Below are 23,962 nucleotides of genomic sequence, written 5' to 3'. Positions count from 1 at the left end.
CTGACGCCTTCATCAGCACACATCGAACTTCAGAATCGCCACCAGAACCTGGGTGCACCCTAGAGCGTGTGGTTGTCGCCCTCATGTTTTGGTCCGACTCAACTCACCTAGCTTCCTTCGGCAATTCAAAACTCTGGCCCTGCTATATGTTTTTTGGGAACGAGTCGAAGTACAGAAGGTGCAAGCCTTCTTGCCGTCTATGTAGCCATGTCGGCTACTTCAATCATGTAGGTGTCCATACGCTCTCTTGTTACTTTTGTACTCAAGCTCACGCCATCTTCTAGCTCCCGGATAGTTTCAAAGATTTCGCTACAAAGCACTTTGGTGGTAAAGGCCCCAGTGCTGACTTTATGGCGCACTGCCACAGGGAACTTTATCACGCACAGTGGAAGATTCTACTGGATAGTGAGTTTGTTCAAGCTTGCAAACACGGAATTGTGATACGCTGTTGTGATGGAATCGAGCGTCGCTTTTACCCTAAGATCTTTACTTATTCTGCTGACTACCCAGAAAAGTGGGTCAAATTTCATACCTAGAGGGCCGATGGTCTAAATTCGTTGCTCATTCCATTGTCAGGGCGTTAATAGCTACCATACGCAATCTGGGTGGGTGCCCGCCCTATTCATCCCAATCTGGGCATGCCGCTGGACATGAAACAACGCCAGACCCTCTTGCGCGTGGACGACCACCCCGGCAAAGTAAAATTGCCACCTCCCGCTCACTTATTTATGACAGCGGCTATGGCGTTCGCAGCAGCCATGTTGAAAACCTACTGAAAGAACACTCATTGGTGCCAACTTCTGTAAGTTTGAGTCGATGCTGAACTCTTGTATGAATGTTGACCACTGCCTTTTAGAATGCGTTTTCGGAGAGGCTGGGATGCATTGGCTTCAATTTATTTGCTATGCTCATCGTAGACCTCCTGCATGAGTTTGAGCTTGGGGTCTGGAAAGCCCTATTTACCCACCTGATACGTATTCTCGGCGCTGCTGGCAAGAGTGATGGATTGGTGGACGAGCTTGACCGTCGGTAAGTTTTGTTCGATGAGCCTGGCCTACTCTGACGAACGGAGTACTTAAGGTATAGACTCGTGCCCACCTTTGGGCGTGATACCATTCGAAAGTTCGCTTCAAATACATCTGAAATGAAGAAGATGGCTGCGCGCGACTTTGAAGACATTCTTCAGGTAAGGTTTAACTTTCTTTTTAACGTCTCTCCATGATACATATGCCTTTAATCAGTGTGCCATCCCGGTTTTTGACGGCCTCCTACCAGAGCCACACAACAGAAACATCTTAGGTCTACTTAGTACGTGCGCAAGCTGGCATGCCCTGGCAAAGCTGCGCATGCATACCGATGAGACGCTTAACCTCCTTGACGTTGCAACCGCTACCTTGGGAAAGCAGCTTCGCCATTTCCAGAAATTTACCTGCTCGGCTTTCAAGACCCACGAACTAAAGCGGGAAGCAGAGCGTCGTCAGCGCCAGAAGTTAAGGAACCTGGTTGGCCGCGGAGAGGCAGTGGCGACCGAGTCAACACCTCAGACAGCTCGGCGACCAAAGACATTTAATCTACAAACCTACAAGTTACACGCCCTGGGTGATTATACCACTTCCATACAGCAACTTTGGCACAACTGACTCCTACAGCACCGAGCCGGTGAGTGAAAACGTCAGTCTATTATATCCTCCACCATCTAAACAATATCTTGTGCAATGTAGGGAGAGCTAGAACACCGCACCTCGAAAGCAAGGTACTGTCGAACGGACCGAAAAGAATTTGTGAAACAGATAACGAGGATCGAACGGCGCGAGGCTCGCATACTCAACATCCGTGACAAGCAACTACCGCAGGGTGCAGTGGTGGAAGAGGAAGAAGTTGCCACCTCACCCGAAGCTCATTTCCATGTTGGGAAATCTCAAAATTACCCTGAGCACATCCCGCTGTTCCTCCAAAGGCATGCGGGGGATCCTGCTGTCAAAGTGAGCGCTTCGTAGTTGTTATGTCAACTTGAATGCAAGGCGGTGCTGATTCTGAGTGCCAGGACTTTTTACCCAAGCTTCAGCACTTTCTCCTCAATAAGATCAAGGAGGTCTTAACCAGGGAGGGTACTATGCATACTGACAGTTCCGCCAGCGCTACAGTCCCAGGAGCTATCCCGGTATGCTCAGACTGGGAAGGACGTGTTTTGATCAAGGCCGATCGCATGTACAGGCACAGCTTGATGCGGCTTAACTACACCACGTATGACGTCCGCCGAGCGCAGGACGTCATAAATCCATCGACCTCTCATTGCAATGTTATGCTCTTGGGCCAAGCGAGGGAGGGCTCAACCGCCCATGAAGGTCATCCTTATCTTTATGCTCGTGTACTCGGCATCTATCATGTCAACGCCACTTATGTCGGCCCCGGCGTGGCTGGCTATCACTCGCATCGAATCGACTTCTTGTGGGTGAGATGGTACCAATTCCTTGACAGACACCCCCAGTAGGCAAGCGCCTCTAGATCGTGTCTGCTTCCCGCCTACCGCGGAGCCAGACTCGTTTGGGTTTGTTGACCCTGATGATGTCCTTAGGTGCTGCCACATTATTCCATGCTTTGCTCAACGTATGCAGCACTTGGACGGTAGGGGCATCTCACACTGTGCTCAGGATAAGTTGGATTGGAAAGTCCTATTATATCAATCGGTGTGTCCAACATCGCTACTAACGGAGCTCCTCTGACTTGATGGGTTAGTTTGTAGACCGGGATGCCTTTATGCGGTATCAATGGGGGTTGGGAGTTGGGCACACCTATGCTCATACCGTCATGCGTCAAGATGACCAACGGTTGTGCAAGACGACTTTGAAGAAGAGGAGGTTTTGAATTCTGGCCCAGGTTGCGGCGCGTCCGACTCAGGTAGTGACTCAGAATTGGAAGGGTCTGACTCCGACTGGGGCTCTGCTTCACATGGAGGCAGTGACAGCGATAGCGACCAGTCCCTTGACTATGAGAACTAGGTTGGTTGGCATAGATAGGTGCCTCTGGTACAGGGTTTCGTGATTCAAATTTCGACGCTTGATTCTATGCTCCTGGTTCTCCACCCTCATGACTCGGCACTAATGTTCAGAACTGTATTTTCTCAAGATCCGCCTTACTTGTCTTCCAGTGAGATCGTACACTACATTGCCTTTTTTTCTGGACTCGGAGGCAGTTCAAATAAGATTCTTCTGTTAGTTTTTTTAATCCTTGATTATTGTCCAAAGCTCTATGGTGGATACTACTGGTTTTTACACTACGGAATCTACTATAGTTTTTGTGCGTTGATGTTGTCGTGAGTTTTCGGAAAACCGACGGAAGAATCCGCTTCTATTAATAACTTGAATATGTACTGCTTATCGATGACTTGACTCGCAACTCCCAGCCTCACCGCAGCCGCCAGCAGCAGCGCTGCATAATTCCAACCACAGGATTGCTACAAGATCAGAGATCGGCGCCGTCCCTGGTGCAGAGGTGCGTTTGTTCAAGTTCGTTGTCCCAAAATCAAACAGCCATACCTTATCATGGCATGTTCGACAGATCGATAAGAGTCGTCAAGTGCAAGAAACATCGAGCTTGAAAAACTCTCGCTATCAACGCTACATCTACACACCCCTTTCAAAGTTAAACAACTGCATCTAGATATTACAGAGTAGGTTGGCTATCCAGTATGTTTATCATATTCTCGGTCAATTCACGCTATTTCAGTAATTTGACTTTGACAATGTCAAGAATTTATTCTTCAAAGTGGCCTATATACGGGAGGATATTACACAGACTTCGGGCGTGGAGACTGAAGTCTTCCGTCAAGCATATATGGTATTTTATTCATATCCCAGTCTAGTCGGAAATTCCTATCAATGTCCTTCACAGAGTACAGATGAGCTTGCGCTGTCGGTAAGTATTTCCGTCAAGGGTGATTAGGGTGCTAATTCACTATGTAATTTTTTTTTCATCTATCAAGAGAGTTCGTCTAGGTCTATGGATTCTTAGCCGCTGTATTCAAATTTAAAGCGCTAAGCCGCTGGCCAATGCCGGAGTTTGCTTTAAGGAGATGGCGAACATTATATGTCACTACTCTATCGAACATCTGAGGTAACGGAGCGGCGATAGATAGTCTCCACTGTCCAGGAGCTGACAAGTATTCGTATTTGTACACCGATCTCGAGCCAGTAATCTAAGTACACCCAAGACTACATCCAGAGGCACTTCGTCGCGGCGTGGGTGTGCCTCCAAGATGGTAGAACTTGTGGCAAACATTTCGTGCACATGTTCGGCTTGGAGACAAGTACCGTTTACAAGGCACGATGTACTCGGGAGATTCAGACGTTGATTGCCATGTCGACGGGTTATGGTCAACCACCGGAGAAAGGTAGGCACGTTGAACATAAATAATGTTCACTATCTCGAGTTGCTCACATTATATCAGGGCTTCAGTGCAGTCAAACCGGCCAACGAAAAGACTTGAAACTCGTCGACAATGCTATCGGATTGGTATGTACTAATTCTTTTCTCGACTCGTGATGGAGAAGGTGGCTGGCTGGCTGACCTGTGAGTAAACGTGCTTCAATTTTTCCCTCAATCTGTCTCATGTATGCATTGTAGCCGAAATGTGCTGGCGTTAGCAAACAGCCTACGAGACCCGACTCGGAGGCATGATTGCGTGAAATTCCGACACGACTTATGTCAGTGATATGTGCCATGGTACGTGCTGTTGTCGACGACTTTGTATTTGACACTCAGGGCTTGAATTGGATGTTACGATCTTCTGAACAGGCCCCCCCCCAAACAAAAAAAAACGATTCTAACTTACATCAATGGCCTTACTGGGTCGACATCCTAGGAGTGGGTGATATCTCCCTCGTCTATGGTGTAAAGTCTGACGGGGTACAGGACGAAAACTAAGCTACAAAGTGGTGAAATGATTATGACTGGAGACCAATGGCCGTTGTTCTTATACACCCTAATGTGACAGTATACAATCGATGCACGAATGTACACCCCCAGCACGCCATCGATGTCGCAGGTGGGGAGCTGGAAGATACTAAGCGCCTACCATTGATGCCTAAGCCAAGTGAAGTTAATTTTATCTATGGCAGTGTGTGGTGATTCATGTCTTCAGAAGTGATGTTTATCGTGTTTTCCGCCATGCCAGTACTTCTCAAAGAAGACTCACGCAAAGGTAAGGATCAGAAATTCTTCTATCTGTCATATTGACAATCCGTTCCTAACAGCGTAGACTTTTTTTTTTTGAATCAAATTTATTGTCCATTGGGGTCTAAGACCCTATGTTAGACATAACCCTGTTCGAATGCGGGGGGTTTACTCCCGACTTGACTATAGTATCGTATGTGATTCTGACTTGTATGGTACGAACACGTACTCCGTCGGCATAGTGTCGGGCAAAGGCCGACGCCAACTTCGTACAAGGGGAATGGCTGTGGTGGGAGTAGTGTAAGTAGGTATGTGTGCGGATTGGGGTTTTGGCCCTCGGTTCGTGATCCCTTATACCTTTCTTCACTTTCACACAGCGTAGACTTGAGTATCAATGCTGGCCTCGACCTCGAGATGCCAGGCACCAACAAGTGGCGCACGCTTGATCCCATGAACAGGTCCATTGGCTCGAGGAAATTGACAGTGAGGACCGTGAAGGAGCGCGCACGCAAAGTTGTCGAGCTTGCCAAGCGCGTCGCTCAGGAAGCACCAGAGGTATGTACATTTTGTTCCATCGTGTGCTCTTTGTTGATGATGGACTCTCATAGATCATTGATGGAGATGGTGTCGAACGCACCGTCGACAGCCCTGAAGACACAGCTCTCATGCGCAAAGTCGCAGGCGAATCCATCGTGTTGCTAAAAAATACCAACGCCATCCTCCCTCTGAACCCCTGCATGATCAAAACGATTGCTATTGTCGGGGGGAATGCGAAAGCCATCGTGCTTTCTGGAGGAGGGTCGGCTGCACTCAAGCCATCATACTTTGTGACCCCGTATGATGGCATTACCGCTGCGCTTCCCGAGGACGTGGAGGTGCTCTATAGCGAGGGCACTAGTAGTACGTGGTTTTATCATCTCCATGAGAAGGGTTATGTTCATTTTTTATCTTGTTAGCCTACATGGAGATGCCCGTTCCCGCCTTCTATTTCGACCCACTCATCAACCAGAAACGCAAAGGAGGATACGTTGATATGGGAAAACAGGTGCGTTCAGTTGGTATGGAAATTTTACGCGTATTGAATAAGTATCGTACAGGATTTGCCTCCTGAACACGTCCGCAAAATTAGGTAACATGAGTAATCGCAAGTTTCGCAATGACAAGCGCGTCCACCTTGGCGCTTTGAAATACGTCCCTCACGCTGTAATGAAGCTGCTCGAAAACATTCCATACCCTTGGGAGCAGGTTCGCGAGGTGCCCGTCCTTTATCATATCACTGGCGCTATCACTTTCGTCAACGAGATTCCCCGCATTATCGAACCTGTTTAGCATGCGCAATGGAGTTCCATGTGGCTAGCCATGCGTCGAGAGAAGCGTGATCGCAGACATTTCAAGCGTATGCGCTTCCCACCTTTTGATGACGAAGAGCCGCCGTTGGATTATGGTGATAACGTGCTGGATGTTGAGCCTCTTGAAGCCATTCAGCTGGAGCTCGATACAGAAGAAGATTCTGCCATCATCGACTGGTTTTACGACCTGAAGCCGTTGGTGGACACACCTGCGGTCAACGGTCCTTCATATCGCTATTGGCAGCTCTCACTACCTGTCATGGCGATTTTGTATCGTCTTGGCAGAACCTTGCTATCAGACCAGCCTGATAGCAACGCAAGCTATCTCTTCGATAAGAAATCTTTCTTTACCGCAAAAGCTCTCAACTTGGCAATTCCTGGGGGGCCAAAGTTTGAGCCCTTGTACCGTGACATGGATGCTTTCGATGAAGACTGGAACGAGTTTAATGATGTCAACAAAGTCATCATTCGTCAACAAATTCGTACCGAGTACAAGGTCGCCTTCCCGCATCTCTATAACTCCCTCCCGCGTTCTGTTCACCTCTCGCCGTATCATTCGCCCAAGAATGTCTATATTCGCACACATGATCCCGACCTACCCGCCTTCTATTTCGACCCACTTATCAACCCTATCTCCCTGCGGGGCGCCACTCCGAAGAACGCACCGCTCGTCTCTCACGAAGATTCTATTTGGTCCGAACGGCGCCGAAGACAATGACTTTGAGTTGCCCGATGTAGTACAGCCATTCCTTGAGGACAAGCCTCTCGAGAACGACCTTACTGCTGATGGTATTGCTCTATGGTGGGCACCTGAACCTTATAATCGGCGCTCTGGTCGCATGCGTCGTGCGCAGGATATACCTCTTGTGAAGAACTGGTACTTGGAGCACTGTCCTCCCAACCAGCCAGTCAAGGTTCGCGTATCACACCAGAAGTTGCTCAAGTGCTTCGTCCTCAACGAGCTCAAGAGTCGGCCTGAGAAGGCGATGACTAAGAAGAATCTCTTCCGGCAATTGAAGGCGACGAAGTTCTTCCAGACGACAAAGCTTGACTGGGTGGAAGCCGGTTTGCAGGTGTGCAGACAAGGGTGCAACATGCTTAACCTCCTCATCCACAGAAAGGTAGGCTTTCGTAGAGATCGCTGGGGTACGTCGAAGCTGATTTCCCCTTTAGAACTTGAACTACTTGCATCTCGATTATAACATGAATTTGAAGCCAGTGAAGACGCTCACTACAAAGGAGCGAAAAAGTCTCGCTTCGGAAATGCCTTCCACTTGTGTCGCGAGATTCTACGTCTTACGAAGCTCGTTGTTGACACCCATGTTCAGTTCCGCCTTGGTAACGTTGATGCTTTCCAGCTCGCAGACGCACTGCAGTACATCTTTGCGCACATCGGCGCCTTGACTGGTATGTACCGGTACAAGTACGAGGTTCGCACAACTCCTATTGCAGGCGAATTTTCTTTTATTGATTTTTCATCCAGCTCATGAGACCAGTTCGCATGACAAAAGATCTCAAGCACTTGATCTACTACCGCTTTAGCACTGGCCCTGTCGGCAAAGGTCCTGGAAATGGCTTCTGGGCTCCTTGTTGGCGTGTCTGACTTTCTTCATGCGAGGCATCACCACTACTCGAGTGCTGGCTCGGTAACCTCTTCGCGTGTCAGTTCGAGGAACGCAACAGCAAGGGCATTGTGAAGACTGGGACAAAGTTGTCGAGTTTCACTACGACCTTGAATTGCGTGCTACTGCCATGCACGTCATTCTCGACATGATGCCCGAGTTCATCAAGCAGAACAAGTCGACGACAATTCTGCAGCATCTCTCGGAGGCGTGGTGTTGCTGGAAGGCGAACATCCCGTGGAAAGTCCCTGGAATACCCACTGCCACTGAAAACATTATCCTACGGTACATCAAGAGTAAGGCTGATTGGTGGTGCTCGGTTGATAAGGCAGTAGTGAAGAAAAATCTGGGTCGGCTGACTCGTCAGTACTTGAAGGATGGACTATACATCAGTGCGGAGGAGCCTGTTGCAATTTACACAGCGACCGTTCACTTGCTAGAGAGCCGCAAATTTGCTCCTATCCCATTCCCGTAAGTGAGCTAGGCATATGTTGTACGTCCTGAACTCACCGTTTTCTCTAGACCGATCGTATTTTTGGCAAGGTGTTCTTGCAGGTAAGAATACTCCATAGATTTCTGCATCATGCCTGACTTTGCAACAAGGAATTTGTGGACGCACGACGACAGCCTAGTATTCAAAATGCCCCCCAAGTGCTCTACACCAACCGCGACCCACCCTTGGAAATCCGTGATCTGTTCACTACAAGTACATCCCCCTGCAAGGGCGCTCATTCATCTCTGATAAACCCTTCTTTCATCTTTCATCGGACCACTCCATCCACTTCCTGAACGGCAGCCACTTGCAAGTCCCGCGAAGGTGCGGGAATGATTGTGATCTTCGATATGTTAATAAGGCCGCCACTGCTAACGTTAGAAACGGATCGATCATCAGTAAGTGGGCACTCACCGGCGATACTCGTCCTTGGACAGCACCTGTCGATCATGTCTGTTTGACCCTGGCCTCACTACAACCTCCACCGATGCGATTTCTGGCCTTTTTACGTATCGGCTGTATCTCTAAATCGATGGTGAGTGGGCGATCGACGATGGTTTCGTTACTCACCGGATCCATAGGACTCATCTTCAAGCTGAGTGATTTACGATCTCGTTGCAGGACTCGATGGGCAATAGATGGCACTTAGTAGTGCTATTCTTGTCCAGCGGGGTTCTCGTGCCGAATCGGAGTCTGAAATATCTCTCCTTTCCCCCCTGTCGTCCTCATCCCCTGCGCACAGCGACTTCAGAACTCCATCTGCATCCCGTTGCGTGCGCCCTCTCCTTCGGACTCCTGGTGCTTCTAGGTGCTTCTTCTCTCTCGCATATGAGCAGCTCCCCTCGTCGCGATCCTCCTCGTTCCTCTTCCTCTCGCCCCAACCCTCCTCGCTCTTCACGCCCTTCTTCGTTATCCCTCCCACCGCGGTCTATTGGTGGGGAAATCTCCTCACGCTTTGCGGTCCTTCCTATGTGGCCATGGAGGGTCTGTCCAGTCTACTGTTTGCGCAGAAAGCGGGCCAAATAGGCAGAGACATTGCGGATGAAGCAGAAAGTTACCAGTTCGTGATTCTCATCGCAGCAGCAACTGCATTCGTTGCAGCTGCGTGGTGGGTCGTCATCGTGCGTGCTGCTCCGCGTCTTCCTGAATCACGCCGCACACTAAATCTTATACAGGCATAACCCGCAGCTGCTGCATCTCCTTCCCCGTTCTCGCGGAGGGGTCCTTTTTGCTGGCTAAATCCTTGTCGTCTGCGTCCCACGAGACTAAGCAAGGACAATTAGTCTCTATCTATGGTCTCCACTTGTCCTTAGCTAGTTTTTCTATTCATCGGATTTTTCCGGGCTTACGTCCGGGAAAATCCTTTTGCTGGCTAATCCTAGCAGCCTGCGCTTCGGACCGCGAGGCTAAGTGAGACCAAATAGAATGCAAAGCTGCCATATACACTTTCATCGAGTGCGGTGTGATCTCTACCAGCAGCATCGTGGTATTGAGCGCTCTCAGCGAAATTCCAGGTTACTTGTAATTTCTTGTCCTTTTGCGCCATTTTTCTCTTGCTTGTATATTACTTTGTCGTAAAATAATCATACATGTGAGGTATTGCAAAAATCCATCAGAACTGTGGGTTATTTATAATTTCTTGTCCTTTGGTGCCATTTTTCTCTTCCCTGCGTATTACTTTGTCATAGAATGATATTAATTGTGCGGTGTTGCATATTTTTATCAGACTTGTAGCATGCTTGCGATATCGTATCACTTGCTGTCATTTTGCTGGTGTTTATATAATACATTATCATAGGGTATATTATCACAAAATGCCATAAAATTTTGGTCAGACTTTGCAAATTTCATCTATTAAAAGCACGTCCTCCCCGATTTCGTGATGAGTGTGCACTGTGCACATTGCATTAAACGTTGATCTTGATCAAAGCCTTCAGATCATAATTTGAATTGTTTTTACTATTTCTACGTCAAACTTGGACGAACAGAATGTTGATTCAGACCCAATGTTCCTCTTAACGATCGCAAGCCCGATTCTCCACCCAACGCCCAACCCTTCTCTCTCAATCATTTCCCACAACGATTCACCAGCAGTACCCTCTCTGGGCCACTCTACCGCCCAATTCTTCTACCACTAATTCCGAGCCTGAGGTTTCTCTGGTTCAACAGCCTCTACAGCCTCGTACGCTCCGTCCCACATCAAACAGACATAGTCTAAGTCTCAATATATCGTTTATAATATTCGTTCTTCCTTTGTTTTGTTGATTTACATTATATAGGAATGTTTTCTACAACGAACCGATTGACCGTCGTCAGAAGGATTGTTGTTTTTGAGATATTGGTCCGTCTTGTCGCATTCAACATGTCGATGAGAGTGCCTTCGTTTATCGTGTTCTGTATGGGCGCTGAGCTACTGTAGGGGAGAGTTAAAGGGATTTGGGATATGGTTGGGTGGTGTCACGAGGGAAGACATGCAGTGAGTATCTATTTTGTACTTTAAGTCTCGAGAACTAATTCCAGATTCAACCATACACGACAGTAACTTAATCTCATGCGCTACGATATGTTGCCATCGACGATTCCTCGCCGAAGTCGACTTTTCGAAATCCCACCTCACAGGCATGCACACCCGAACCTACGCCCACCACTTTGCAAGACCGATACCTTCACAACGTCAGCCACCCACACCCAGAAGACTTCTACTCAAATTCCGCATCGCTTTCCTCACCACATACGTCATTTACGACACAACGAAGACATTGTTACTCGAGAGCGCGCAACACCGAGGCTTTCTCCAGACAAGAACTGCATACCTGGAGTGTGGCAAGTCAATAGCGGAGTCTCTCACGCGCGAGGGTGGATATGAGGGCACGAAGGAATTGGAACAATAGTAGGTTTTACGTCCAATAACAGGCAATATTATCTGCAGCGTTGATTATGGTTCCAGAGGATCAGTACTCGAGCCCAAGGTGGACCATGGCGACCACTCCTGAATGCATGCACATTCGACGTGGACGTGATCTTGAGGACTCTCCTTGAATGACGACACCATTACCAGCGAAGCTATCAGATTTTCGAATGTCTACTATCGAGATCGGCACTCACAACGACCAACCGCCACAAGCTCGTTGTCCTCACCAACCACTTTTTCTACCAATTTGCGCAAGTCTATGACAACGAGCCGCTTTTCACGTTTCGCGTCTACAGTAGCCAAGACTGCCAACAGAGATAAGGTTTCGTGCAATCCTTTAATCGAGGAATGGCCAAGCTCATGTTACGTTGTCTGTACACGTAGACATTGGATAGAATGGTGATGCTGATTTTGCTCAATTCCTCATATCACAATTTTACAACAGTATTTTATGTGACATTCTGTCTTGCCACATCACTGGTATCACTCCAATACTGTCTGCCTCACGTCTGTGATTTAGCTTCTGACATCATGAGTCGCTCATGTTCTGTTTAGCATAGCGAGAAGTATGGACCAGCGCGTAGAAGTATCTCGGGTTTGCGAAAGTAAAACATTTTGATTATCGCCTTTGTCGTCGACATTCCATTGAAAGGAGGACAAATGTTTGGATTTGGTCAATCGAGCAAGCATGAATTCTCTCTCCAGTCTATCAAGATGCAGTACGACACCATCAAAAAGCAGCTTAGCGATTTTTCGAGATTCAACTATGATTTCCTTAGCTTCAACAGATTATCATTTCGACCGACCGACCTTGTTTTTAATGTCCAGTGTTTTTACATCGAACTGACCACGAGAAATATTCAGATCGACATTTTTTTCTATGATGGTGGTCGGCCTCAGGCACTCGTTGCCTGACGCCCAATGCCCAACTACACATACCCCTCCCCCTCTCTCTACTGCTCCACAGATCCTGAGCCCGAGCCGAGGTAACAGACCCAACAAACCCTGTATGACCTTGCACGTTCCGTCCCTGCTCGAATATTAGCAATACCCAAATACCTCTGCCCCCATCAATTTCCTCACACTCTGCCTACGCACACTCACCACTGCCACCACAACTCCAGGTCACGCCTTCGATGATTGCGTGGCGTATGAAATTCTGTGGGGCTGCTGTGGAGACGGTGGATATAGGTCCTCCTGGTGGGTCACCATGGGATACGCACATGGTGAGTGTTTCCCCTTGTGCTTGCAATTGAAAGGCTCATTTCACAGCACAGTTTTCAAATGTGTGTGCTGGCGAGTTGGCCTGCGACATCGTCTGGGAAACACACGATGATACGGCCAGCTGCAGAAATATTCAGATCAATGTTATCTTTTGACAAAGGTCTTCATCACAAACCTGATTCTTCACCCAACACCCAACCCTGCTTTCTCAATGACTCGCCAGCAGCACCCACTCTACCACCCAATTCCTGTGCCACCGATTCTAAGCCCGAGCCCGAAGTAACTCTGACTCAACAGCCCTCTGTGACCTTATACGTCCCGTCCCATATCAAACACCACACACATACTCACCGCTCTTACTCACTTTTTCTGCACACTCATAACACCATTGTGTGCGCTGGATCAGCTTCAAGAACGTTCCCCGGTAGTTCAAATTCAATCGTAATCCCTTGTCGTGTCTCGTATACACCCGATGTATCACTTCTCGCCTTTCTATCAATGACATGCGTTAAAAGAATTACACACGTCAATTTGGGATGGAATGTTGATGCCTGATCTGATCGATTCATCACATCGCAAACCGCATGGGCGGATGGACAGTTGATTCGATCCTGCCGGAGAAGAAGGAATGTAGCTCCTGGTTCGTTTATCCAAGAAACGTTTAGTCTCGAGCTCTTACCACAAAATGGCGGGGGGCCGGGCCTACATTTGCTATACATGAGTAGCATACCGAGCTAGCTATCCAATTGGTTGTACCGTAAACACATGATTGTATTAAAAGCAGTTCAAGAATCAAGGAGATCTAGATAGCGCATGATATTCATTCCTGATTACTCCCTCTGCTGCCTCTGTCGATGGACGGTCCCGCGGATCAGTAGACCAACATTTCTCAATAAACTCCCAGTATTTTGCAGGCAGCGGAGGATAACGCGATCGGGAAGGCATCTCTGACTTCTGCATAGCCCATATAATGGCGGCATCATTCCGGAGGTAATAATAGGGAGTACTATTAGTGAGGACCTAAAAGCGGAGGTAATGATCCCATTGAAAAGTTGAAATTACCCCAGACGTACCTGCAACGTGATACCACCTAATGAATATATGTCACTCTGCTCGCTCGGCCGTGCTAGAGACTCATCCTCCCGCTCTAATGCGAGCAGCTCGGGAGCCATCCATCGCACGTTGCCGTTGAGCGTGGAAGTCCAGGAAGCCTGAGAGATGCTTATGACCTCCGAATACATCAAGGAGAGGCCGAAGTCGGCGACACACGCAGTACCATCACCATGGATGAGTACATTAGGCTGGAGATTACATCTCAATCACTGGCAAGCTGAAACTACCGAGAATGTTCGAACTCACAGCAGTGAAGTCTCCATGGATGACACTGTTGGCGTGAACTACGGGGAATAGTTTTGACTCCTGGTCCGGCATTAAACTAACTAGCACGTACGATATTGGAGACCAGCTATGATATCCATGAGCTGAGATTTCCATCAGTCTGTAGCCTTTACGAAATACAAGCGAGGACTTACGATCTGGAATCGTCGAAGAACAGTAAGATCCGCACCCACACGCTCTAAATAGACCATCAGGTTTCCATTCTCCGCCCAAGGACTGACCAGCGCTATAAATGGGCTGAAGTTGTAAGTATAACCATAGACGGGGAGAATATTTTTGTGCTTGAGGTTGGCGCATATTCTGAGTTCGCGCGTTATCCTCTGCGAAGTGGCGACCTCTGATGTAAGTGACATTAGATGGAATTTTTCCGCAAGACTCTTACCTTGATCTTCCTCGTCTTCGCTGGACCAAGTTCATCAGTAGTGTTCACACGCAATGCTTTCACTGCAACCTGCGCAATTGTCAATTTTTGACTGATGGATTAACAGAATACTGCCAACGAACTTTGATCAGTCTCCTGTCTATGGAATAGGTGCATTTCCAGATCTCTCCGAACCCGCCATGAGCAACAGGATATTTGTCGTCCTTGGTGATGTATGCCGTGAGATTTGGGAGCATCGCTTCAATGGGGGAACCACCAGACTCATCGTTACGATCTGCCAGTGGGAGAACTGTATCGGTGTGGGAAGGGGAGAGAAGGAGTTCACGAGGTATTGGCTGGCTGCGGCGCACTGCAGGAGGACGACGAGTTGCGTCAGGCTGCGATGATAACGATATATGAGTGGTGTAATGAGTAAAAGAATGAGGCACGTACATTTAGAAGATAATTGAGGGTTGACTTTTTGCGTGCACTGGTCTGTAAGAGAATATTAGCACATGAGCCGTAGATATTTTCGGGAAATGCGTACACGGGCCTGAGCAAGCACATTGGGCGGAATATCACATATGTAAATGTTGTCCTCATCGTTGTACTTGGCGTGTCTCGTGTAAGCTATTTTGTGTGAGTCGGGTGAGAGGGCAAGGGCATAAGAATTCTGAACGTCGAAGGAAGCGAGAAGTTGGCGGGACTCGAAGGCCCAGAGTTTGATGGTGTAGTCCTGGAACGAGGAGCTGGCGAGGAGAGTGTTGTCGGATGAAAGTGCTAGACCTGTGACAGTGCTGGTATGCCCTTCGAAGGGAGTTCCGACAGTCTCTAACGTCGAGGCGTCAAACTCGTAAATTGTCTTGGCTTCGTCATCTTTGGTGAAGGTGAATGCGGCCAAGATGTGTTTGTTGTTATGTGTCCAGAAAATTGGCACATAATGCGTCAATTCCCCTGTGCTTCGTTTCCCTATGCTCACATCCAATGTCTGTTTTTGGATATCCCAGACCTCAAGGCACTTCCCCACCGATGACTTGACTGCGAGCTTCTTCGAATCCGTCGAGAATCGAACAGCGCCCACCCAATCATTGCTCTCGAATGGACCGGCCACGAGTTCGCCGGTCTCCAAATTCCATATCCGTACCGTCTGATCCCAGGCTCCGCTCGCCAGCAGCTTGCTGTCCGCGGATATATCAATGGAGTTGATTATACCTGAGTGGCCTTCGAATTTTTTCACAATCCCCGTCTCAACCTGACGGGCTTCAAGTTTCAGCTCCCGGGTGTGAGGATCTCCACTAGCGGTAACAACCCATCGACTATCCCTTGATACCGTCACTGCCCATATGTCCTTCTCGCAAACACCCCGCGCTTCCTCAAGCTCCTTACCCGTCTTCAGATCCCATTGCCGAGTAGTCTTGTCATAAGATTCGCTAATCATTCGCTGGCCATCAGGAAAGTAGGATATGGATAAAATCGAGTGTCCATGACCCTTCAAAGTCATTTTTGGTTTCAGAATCGATTTCCTGGCAGCTGCCTTCGTCGATGTGGGGGCCATGGCTGCGGCTCCGCGAGAGAAACTGTCAAGTAGTCAAATCCGGGAGGTATTCTCTGGATGCGTTTGAATGTACGGTGCGCTCTCTTCGTGTGCAGCAGGTCTGATGTTGGTCGTTTTGAAGATTCCCGCTGGAACACTTGCGAGAGCAGTGTGCCTCTTGTAGGTCTGATCGTTAGTTCAGCTACGCTGCGAGTTCAGATGAGAGTTACCAACAGGCTGAGAGAGGGAAGGATTCTGCAGCGGGAGCACAGAAAGACGTGCTATTTCTTATATCTGCACAGGAATTTCGCCCATGGCTGTGAGTCCACAAACTAGAGCGTCAATCTCGTTTATTTCCCACATGCCAGGGTTGCTGTGTGCTTGTGAGACTATGGCACGTCCAGATGACCCAAAAAATGATTCATATGCTGTAGCATTTCATCTTTCCTTGTTGTTCACTCATCATCATTGCGGTGTCATGTGGGAACAGCGCGGAAATCACATCGCCGTCCCATACCCTCGACCGTTTTTGACGCACGTTCATCCAAGGTTTTCTCGCTTTCCCAGCACTCCATGAACCTACATAACCTGTCACCATCGTCCATTTTTGCTTTGATCACGCCCTGATCACAACGAGATCTTCAATGTTCCAAACGTTGAATATCACTCTAACGCTGCGATTTAGAGCATAATATGATGCTGATGGAATGGATGTAGAGCATGCCCACGGAGAGTATAAACAATAGAGCGCAGGTAGAACACTCACTGCAGTATATTATCATCAGCTGGGTACTCGCCTTGTAGCATCAGCCTCGAGTATTTGTTCTTAATTTTCATTGAATATACAATTTCGCACAACCAAGTCGTTGATATGTGGACGTAGTCAGACTAGAGTCAGCTACACATTCATTCTACACAAGACAACAAGTCAGAGACAAGCAAGCACGGTAAAATTAAACGTCGTACATGCTAATTGTGATCGACTGCGATAATTCTCCACGTGTGCCACTTCTGATGCCATGGGGTTACCCTGGATTCAACTGAGGGTTATTTTAGACGGCGTCGACGTCGACGTGGTGTAGCATGCGCTTCACTAATGCTTGGACAACAGGCCACCGACGTCAGAACGCCAGATGTGCACGACCACTCCAATGTATTTCATGTGAGCCACGTACTAATCAGCAAAGCAAATTCAACATCAGAGGGCGAAGTCGCGTCAACTGCTCAATGCTACTACGGGAGTGGCACCTGAGCGTGCAAAGAGAGAGAAAGGGAACTGCTGAATACGAGCCAGGTGGAGATAGTGGATTGTGCGTCGTAAATTGTGTGGCATATCACTGTCGCTGGTGAGCTGGATTAAGTTACTATCAAACACCTAATTCAACACACAAGCGCCAGAACAGCCTGAGACGTGCACAATTACCTAAAACCAATAACGATTTAGAATGAATGTGATGAGATGTACTTATTAGCAACTGATCAGTGTCGGAATTGGTGCGTAACGTGCATCGCTAGCGCTGGCGAGTTAGGTTGGGTTGCCTGTGTACCTAATTCACCAGCGCCAGAACAACAGCGTGAGACGTGCCCGATCACCTGGTTGCATTTGATGTTAGCTTTTGTTTAGAATGAGATGTAACGTGTACTTATCAGCAACTGAGCAGTGTGGGCAGGCAGGCAAAGGGGACACTGTTCGGGTCATCATGAAAGCAGCACCCGAGCGCGCCGAAGGCAAAGTCTTTCCATTACCAAAAATACGCACCAGGACCACCGAATACGAACACCCTGATGACACTCATAGTCAGCATAGAATCACAAAATCTCACCCATCTGACCTTGAACGCGATGATGGTTCATAACCTCCTGGGACACTGGCAACAGCATACCGGCTAGAAAGGACACAAAGTTTGCATATGCGTTCAAGGTCCAGCAATGAATTAAAACATCATTGCGGTAGAACGCCTGGATAAAAACGAGAAGCGTGAGTTACACGTGATTGCAAAGGAATTGGGCGTCCGTGTCGCATGCAAAGCAACAGCACTGGTGGGTTGAGAGCGATCATTGTATATCGCTTAGAAGCGCTACCTGCAGCAACTCACCATATTCAGAATGAGCTGGGTACGCGAGCACCCAAACACGTATTGCCCAACAGCTATTCAAAATAAAACGTGGACTTATTAGCGAAATATGTGTCGGCGAATGAAGTCTGCGGTACGAAGTAAGTCTTGAGCATCACAAGGATAAAAGAGAGACAACCGAACAGGGACGCCGTGGTGACCAGAGGGACAAGCACCTCCATCCATAGATTGACGTTATCTTGGCCATCTGATCTTGGACCATACTTGAAAGCTCACAATCTATCAGTACGGGGAGAACGACGAGGAGGAGAAGAAGACTTGACGCTCAACTATGAATACCGCAATGTGGAAGAGGTGCTCTGAAAAATTAAATAAGAGCACGAGTGCCGAGCCGGGTGTTCTGTGAGCAAGGAAGGTACGGACCTTGTTGAATTTTCATGATCCTTGAACAAGTGTACATAAGGAATGGTAGGTGAGATTGATAATATAAAAGATGGATGCGACACCCGCAATGTTTGAGCATGGAAAAGAGGCGGATGGACGTGTACTGGTTTTGAATGATTCCAAGTTACCGTGGATGGTTGTGCGGCGACAAGCCATATTTGTTTGTTGTTGTTGACGTGCCTCGACCCGAATTCGCTGCAGTTTTCGAGTTTTTATCGTCCTAGCTTCCAGGCATCGAAGTTCATACTTTCATTCGATTAGGCCTCATCTGACGTTCATCTATACATGCCCACTCCCTCTACTTTTCACGTGGGCTCGCCCATTCCTGCTTCACCCATTTTGACCTTGACCTGGAGGTAAGAGTCTCTCCCATTCTATATGACATGAGCACCTGAATCGTTACACACTCTGTCCTTCAGATTTCAGATCTCAAACGCCATACGCATACACCCTCGTCCACCTCCACATCATCTACCACGGACATATCTCACGCTTACCACTTCTTCCGCCCTAGCATGGAACATCCCCTTCCACTGCATGCCAAAGTCCCACCCGCGCACATGAGCATCATTTCCAACCTCGACAATTCGGCGGTGCACGTTCGACAATGTGGCCCAATCCACCCAATCCAACGAGCACACCGCCGTGAGTCGTAATGGTCTGCCGCACGCTCTCAGCGTTTGCAAGCGTGGAATAAACTTCATGTATGCGATGAAACATGTGAAATGACCACACGAGCGAAGGTCAAGGTAAGAGACGTACCAAAGTCAAGCTCAACGAGCAACATTGTCTCATGAATCGCCTTGCAGATGTAGTGTCCTTCGCGGAAGGTGAGGTCGCCGTGCACCTGTGGGATTTTGGTGAGTGCCGATTCAATCTAAGTACTGTGATCAGAAAGGTTCAGGTTGGCAGGTCTTGTCGCATTCTACGTTTTACATGACTCGATGAGAGCGCCCTCATTGATCGAACCAAGTCCACGTCACTTTCCTCACTACAGACGACATTTCCAACCCTGCCCGAAAACGCGCAACACTCAACCTTTTTGCAGACAGGAACCGCGCACTTGGGGTGCAGCAAGGGAAGACCGAAGTCTCACATTCAAGAAGGAACAAATAACTTCCATTAAACTTCCTGAGGCAGCGACGACTGCGGCATACATGGACGTTCAACGTGGAGAATTTTCTTCTAGCCTTCCGCTTCATCGACAACAACAAGTCTCAGTAAAGCTGTCGGACCTCCAAATGTCTCCTCTCGACATCGTCACCCACACCGACCGACACCACATGCTCATCATCAGCAGCGGCTACCGTCTTTGTCAATGGCAGACACCTCTGAAACATGAAACGTGTAGAGGATGGTTAAGACACTTGCGAGGTCATGGTTGCAGCTGATGGGTAAGGTTTTTTCACTCTCGCCTATATTATCAATTTTTCCAAACAGTAGTCCACGACGAGGTGCTCAGTCAGTGACCTCTTACATTCCAAACTTCGAGTCTGTTCGGTGAGAACTGGCCTTATCCCCAATTCCCGTCGTATCTCTACCTGAACTTTCCAGGAAGAGCCGAAACTCGCCCATGTACGTCTGCGAGGGCCATCTATCGAGACCAATGGGGTGGCACGTTTTCAGTTTCAGAGGACGTGCACACGACTTTTCACATTGCTGATGCTGAATTTACAGACACCCAGCATACACGTCACTAGTAAACACGTCAACTTCACCGCCTCCACGTCCTTCCAAAGGTGATCACAGCCCCATTACCCAGGGCACAGCAACCCCAAGCGTCGACATTTCCACCCCATGATCATCAGCAGCCCCGATGCGATTAAAATTTCGCAGAAAGTAGAGTTCCGTAGCACATAGACACCATAAAGATGGGATTGGTGGTGGGCGAACGAGCCATTCACTGCGCGTCTAGCTAGCGACGAGACAGGTGTAGTTAGTACTCAAATGAAATAAAGTTCCACTCAACACTGATCCATCGACCTCGACACGATCCTACCTGCATGTCAGCATGTTGCGGTTGTATCATCTTCGGCATCGTATACATAGGTGCGATATTCTTGATGTCACGTCGCGTCTCCTGCTCATACTATGCCTAGACTTGCCCATGTACATTTATGACGACCTCAATATAGCGAATACAGATTATTTTGCAGAGGAGAGGACCACGGCGAAGAATGCGATGCACTAAAGGCGAAAGAGAATACACTGAGCTTCAATACAGTGACCAATCTTCACGACGGAGTCCTTGGCCATTGCACTAGAGTCACACGCAGAAGCGGTAGTAAGTCAAAACGAACCCTGCGAGACTAGCGTGTGATGGGAAGCACGCATGATTGAATCAGGGCAGGGCAGAAGACGTCCAAGTAATTCGTGAAAGGGATAGTGTAGAACGAAGTCATTTTACTCTTGACCAGACCACCATTCTGCGGGGGATAATGTGAGCTAGGATGAGCGCACGGGAGGATGATAATCCAAATCATTCAAGTCATGTTGTGATGGGATTTGGCAGACAGCACGCAATATCGCAGATGGCGTACAATTGAATATAAGTATGAAATCGTCAGTTAGTATGAAGGATACAGTAGTGGATAAATGCACGCAAAATTAACCGCTACCACGAGTACCACTACCGCTGCCATTTGTCGTGCCGTCCTGGCGAGGTATGTGAACGCGCTCCAAGCGCCATCGAGGAGGCATCCTCAGCCTGCCATGAGACCAGCACGAATAGTAGCACAGGAACGCCTTGCACCAGTGCACGTCTGGGAGTGAATCGTTGTCAGATGAGTCGATATCCTGCGGCACTCCAGCCTGAGGTGGATGTCGGGTGTCATCTACTTTTCTGTATTCTGGTAGATTGGCAGCAGCCAGCCGCTATAGGGTACAAATCAGCGAAGGGGAAATGACAGCAAAGAAGATGCAAGTTACAGTGAACTTCCGCCCTGGTGCGACTTCAACGACTGGTGGCACATGGCTGTGTCTTGGCACGAGGAAAGGAAGGTGCTGTCGCAGTGATTGCGTGACTGGACGGTTCTGGGGAGGTGGAGAACTTATTTCGAACTAGAATCGCATTCAGTCATGCGTTGTGAGTTTGCTAAATTTGAACACTGACATGTTCAAACCGAGTTGCGGCCTGTCCCAGAGAGGATGGTAGGGGTAATGTAGCAGGGACCTGCGTTGCCATCATTGAGTGAAACGTGAAAGGACCGAGATACAGGACCTACATCTAGAGGGTTATGAAGTTGGACAGCTGCATTCTTGCGAGGAGAGAAGCGAAAAAGTTGGCGGAGGCGAAGGGAAATAGGTTGTTGGGGGTTCATTGTAGGCGGAAGCCTCTGCACCATAGGTGTGACGGGTATCGGTGGTCTACGGCGCACTGAAGGAGCACGACGGGTTGCGTCAGACTGCAATGATAACGATGTATGAGTGGTGTAATGAGTAAAAGAATGAGGCACGTACATTTAGATGATCATTGAGGGTTGACTTTTTGCGCGCGCTGGTCTGTAAGGGAATATTAGCACACCAGCAGATGTTTTCGGGGAATGCGTACACGGGCCTGAGCAAGCACATCGGGTGGAATATCGCATATGTATACTTGTACATTAGGCTCATCGTCATTCTCCAAGTACGAGTTATCGTGACTGCTGTAAGCTAGTTGGCGCGAGTCGGGTGAGAGGACAAGGGCGCCAGGATTTTGAACGTCGAAGGAAGCGAGGAGCTCGCGGGACTCGAAGGCCCAGAGATTGATGGTGTGATCCCAAGAAGAGCTGGCGAGGAGAGTGTTGTCGGATGAAAGTGCTAGATCAGTGACAAGGTCAGTGTGTTGGAAGGGAGTTCCGACAGTCTCCAACGTTGATGCGTCAAACTCGAAAATTGTCTTGGTTTCGAAATCTTTGGGTTCGGAGAATGCGGCCAAGATGGTTTTGTTTTTATTTGTCCAGACAATTGGCGCATACGTGATTGCTCCAGCTCGTTTCCCGTTGCATTCAGTGCTCGCATCCAATTTCTGTTTTTGGATATCCCAGACCTCAAGGTACGTCGCGGTATATGAGTTTGCTGCGAACTTCTTCGAATCCCTCGAGAATCCAACTGCGCCCACCTCATTAACACTCTCGAATGGACCGGCCACGAGTTTGCCGGTCTCCATGTTCCATATCCGCGTTGTTTTATCATCTGACCCACTCGCCAGCAACGTGCTGTCCGCGGATATATCAATGCAGCTGATCTGCGCTGAGTGGCCTTCGAATTCTTTTACAATCCCGGTCTCAACTTCACAGGCTTTCAGCTCCACGGTTTTATCATCTCCACCAGCCGTAACAAACCATCGACCATTCCTTGATACCGCCACTGCATATTCGTTCTTCTCGCAAACACGCCTGGCTTCCTCAATCTCCTTACCCGCCTTCAGATCCCATTGCCGAACGGTCTGATCACTACATGTGCTGACCATTCGCTGGCCGTCAGGAAAGTAGGATATGGATCTAATGCGGAAGTCCTGTTCATGACTCTTCAAAGTCATTACCGGGTTCAGAATTGATTTTGTGGCAGCTGCCTTCGTCGATGTAGAAGCCATGGCTGCGTATCTGCGAGCGAAATCTTTGAGTAGTCAAGTATGGGGGAGGTATTCTCTGAAGGCGCGGTGAGCTCTCCTCGTGTGCTGTAGGTCTGATGTTGGTCGGTTTGAAGATTCCCGCTGGAACGCTTACGAGAGCACTGTGCCTCTAGTAGATCTGATTGTTAGTTCAGCTACGCTGCAAGTTCAGATGAAAGTTACCAAGAGGATGAGAGAGGGAAGAATTCTACAACCTGAGCACAGCAAGACGTGCTATTTCTTAAATCCGCACAGGAACTTCGCTCATGGCTGAGTCCAAAAACTAGAGCGTCAATCTCGTTTATTTCCCGCACGCCGCCAGGGTTGCTGTGTGCTTGTGGGACTCTGGCGAGTCCAGATGCCCCCAAAAATGTTTCATATGCTGTAGCATTTCATCTTTCCTCGTTGTTTGCTCGTCATCATTGCAGTGTCGTGTGGGGATAGCGCGGAGATCACATCGTCTCGTCCCATACCCTCGGCCGTTTTTGGCGCACGTTCATCCAAGGTTTTCCCGCTTTCCCGACGCATCGCTAACGCACATCACCTTTCAGCATCGTCCATTTTTCTTTGAGCACACCCTGATCACGCAACATGAAGCGCCCAAATCTAAAATTCGAAAGTCGAAGGCGATGCGAATTACTAATCAGCAACGCAAATTCAGCATCAGATGGCGAAGTCGCATCGACTGCTCGATGCTATGAGATCGTGCCAACTCCTCAATGCTACGAGAGTGGCACCTGAGCGTGCAAAGAGAGAGAAAGCATAGAATCACAGAATCTCACCCATCC

At 48.5% G+C, this 23,962-nt stretch overlaps 4 protein-coding genes across 4 annotated transcripts; 2 read left to right on the top strand and 2 right to left on the bottom strand.

Moving 5' to 3' along the window:
• Nucleotides 1–4,287: 4,287 nt before the first annotated feature.
• Nucleotides 4,288–8,618, top strand: DEU56DRAFT_905164 (NUC071 domain-containing protein; the record flags this gene model as incomplete). The annotated part of the gene is made up of 16 exons (XM_041356702.1): nucleotides 4,288–4,390; nucleotides 4,448–4,512; nucleotides 4,551–4,569; nucleotides 4,709–4,722; nucleotides 5,026–5,116; nucleotides 5,141–5,200; nucleotides 5,415–5,472; nucleotides 5,550–5,727; nucleotides 5,781–6,072; nucleotides 6,129–6,217; nucleotides 6,322–6,417; nucleotides 6,502–7,089; nucleotides 7,205–7,667; nucleotides 7,737–7,951; nucleotides 8,005–8,083; nucleotides 8,188–8,618. The coding sequence occupies 16 exons, from the start codon at nucleotides 4,288–4,290 to the stop codon at nucleotides 8,616–8,618; spliced, it is 2,841 nt and encodes a 946-aa protein (XP_041201839.1).
• Nucleotides 8,619–9,274: 656 nt separating this feature from the next.
• On the top strand, nucleotides 9,275–9,817 carry DEU56DRAFT_931834 (uncharacterized protein; the record flags this gene model as incomplete). Its single annotated transcript, XM_041358720.1, has 1 exon — nucleotides 9,275–9,817. The coding sequence occupies one exon, from the start codon at nucleotides 9,275–9,277 to the stop codon at nucleotides 9,815–9,817; it is 543 nt and encodes a 180-aa protein (XP_041201838.1).
• Nucleotides 9,818–13,563: 3,746 nt separating this feature from the next.
• On the bottom strand, nucleotides 13,564–14,522 carry DEU56DRAFT_748300 (kinase-like domain-containing protein; the record flags this gene model as incomplete). Its single annotated transcript, XM_041349344.1, has 5 exons — nucleotides 13,564–13,791; nucleotides 13,845–14,072; nucleotides 14,095–14,168; nucleotides 14,222–14,252; nucleotides 14,358–14,522. 5 exons carry the CDS (start codon nucleotides 14,520–14,522, stop codon nucleotides 13,564–13,566), a joined length of 726 nt encoding a protein of 241 aa, XP_041201837.1.
• A 6,668-nt stretch (nucleotides 14,523–21,190) lies between these two features.
• DEU56DRAFT_984917 (uncharacterized protein) lies at nucleotides 21,191–23,156 on the bottom strand (the record flags this gene model as incomplete). Its single annotated transcript, XM_041360021.1, has 6 exons — nucleotides 21,191–21,457; nucleotides 21,512–21,643; nucleotides 21,696–21,755; nucleotides 21,808–21,987; nucleotides 22,043–22,084; nucleotides 22,134–23,156. 6 exons carry the CDS (start codon nucleotides 23,154–23,156, stop codon nucleotides 21,191–21,193), a joined length of 1,704 nt encoding a protein of 567 aa, XP_041201836.1.
• Nucleotides 23,157–23,962: the final 806 nt, after the last annotated feature.

The sequence above is a fragment of the Suillus clintonianus genome, assembly GCF_016758775.1.
Source record: "Suillus clintonianus strain FC179 chromosome Unknown DEU56scaffold_158, whole genome shotgun sequence".
NCBI lineage: Eukaryota > Fungi > Basidiomycota > Agaricomycetes > Boletales > Suillaceae > Suillus > Suillus clintonianus.
The sequence above is the reverse complement of the archived record's forward strand: the minus strand, read 5'-3'. Positions and strand labels throughout refer to the sequence as shown.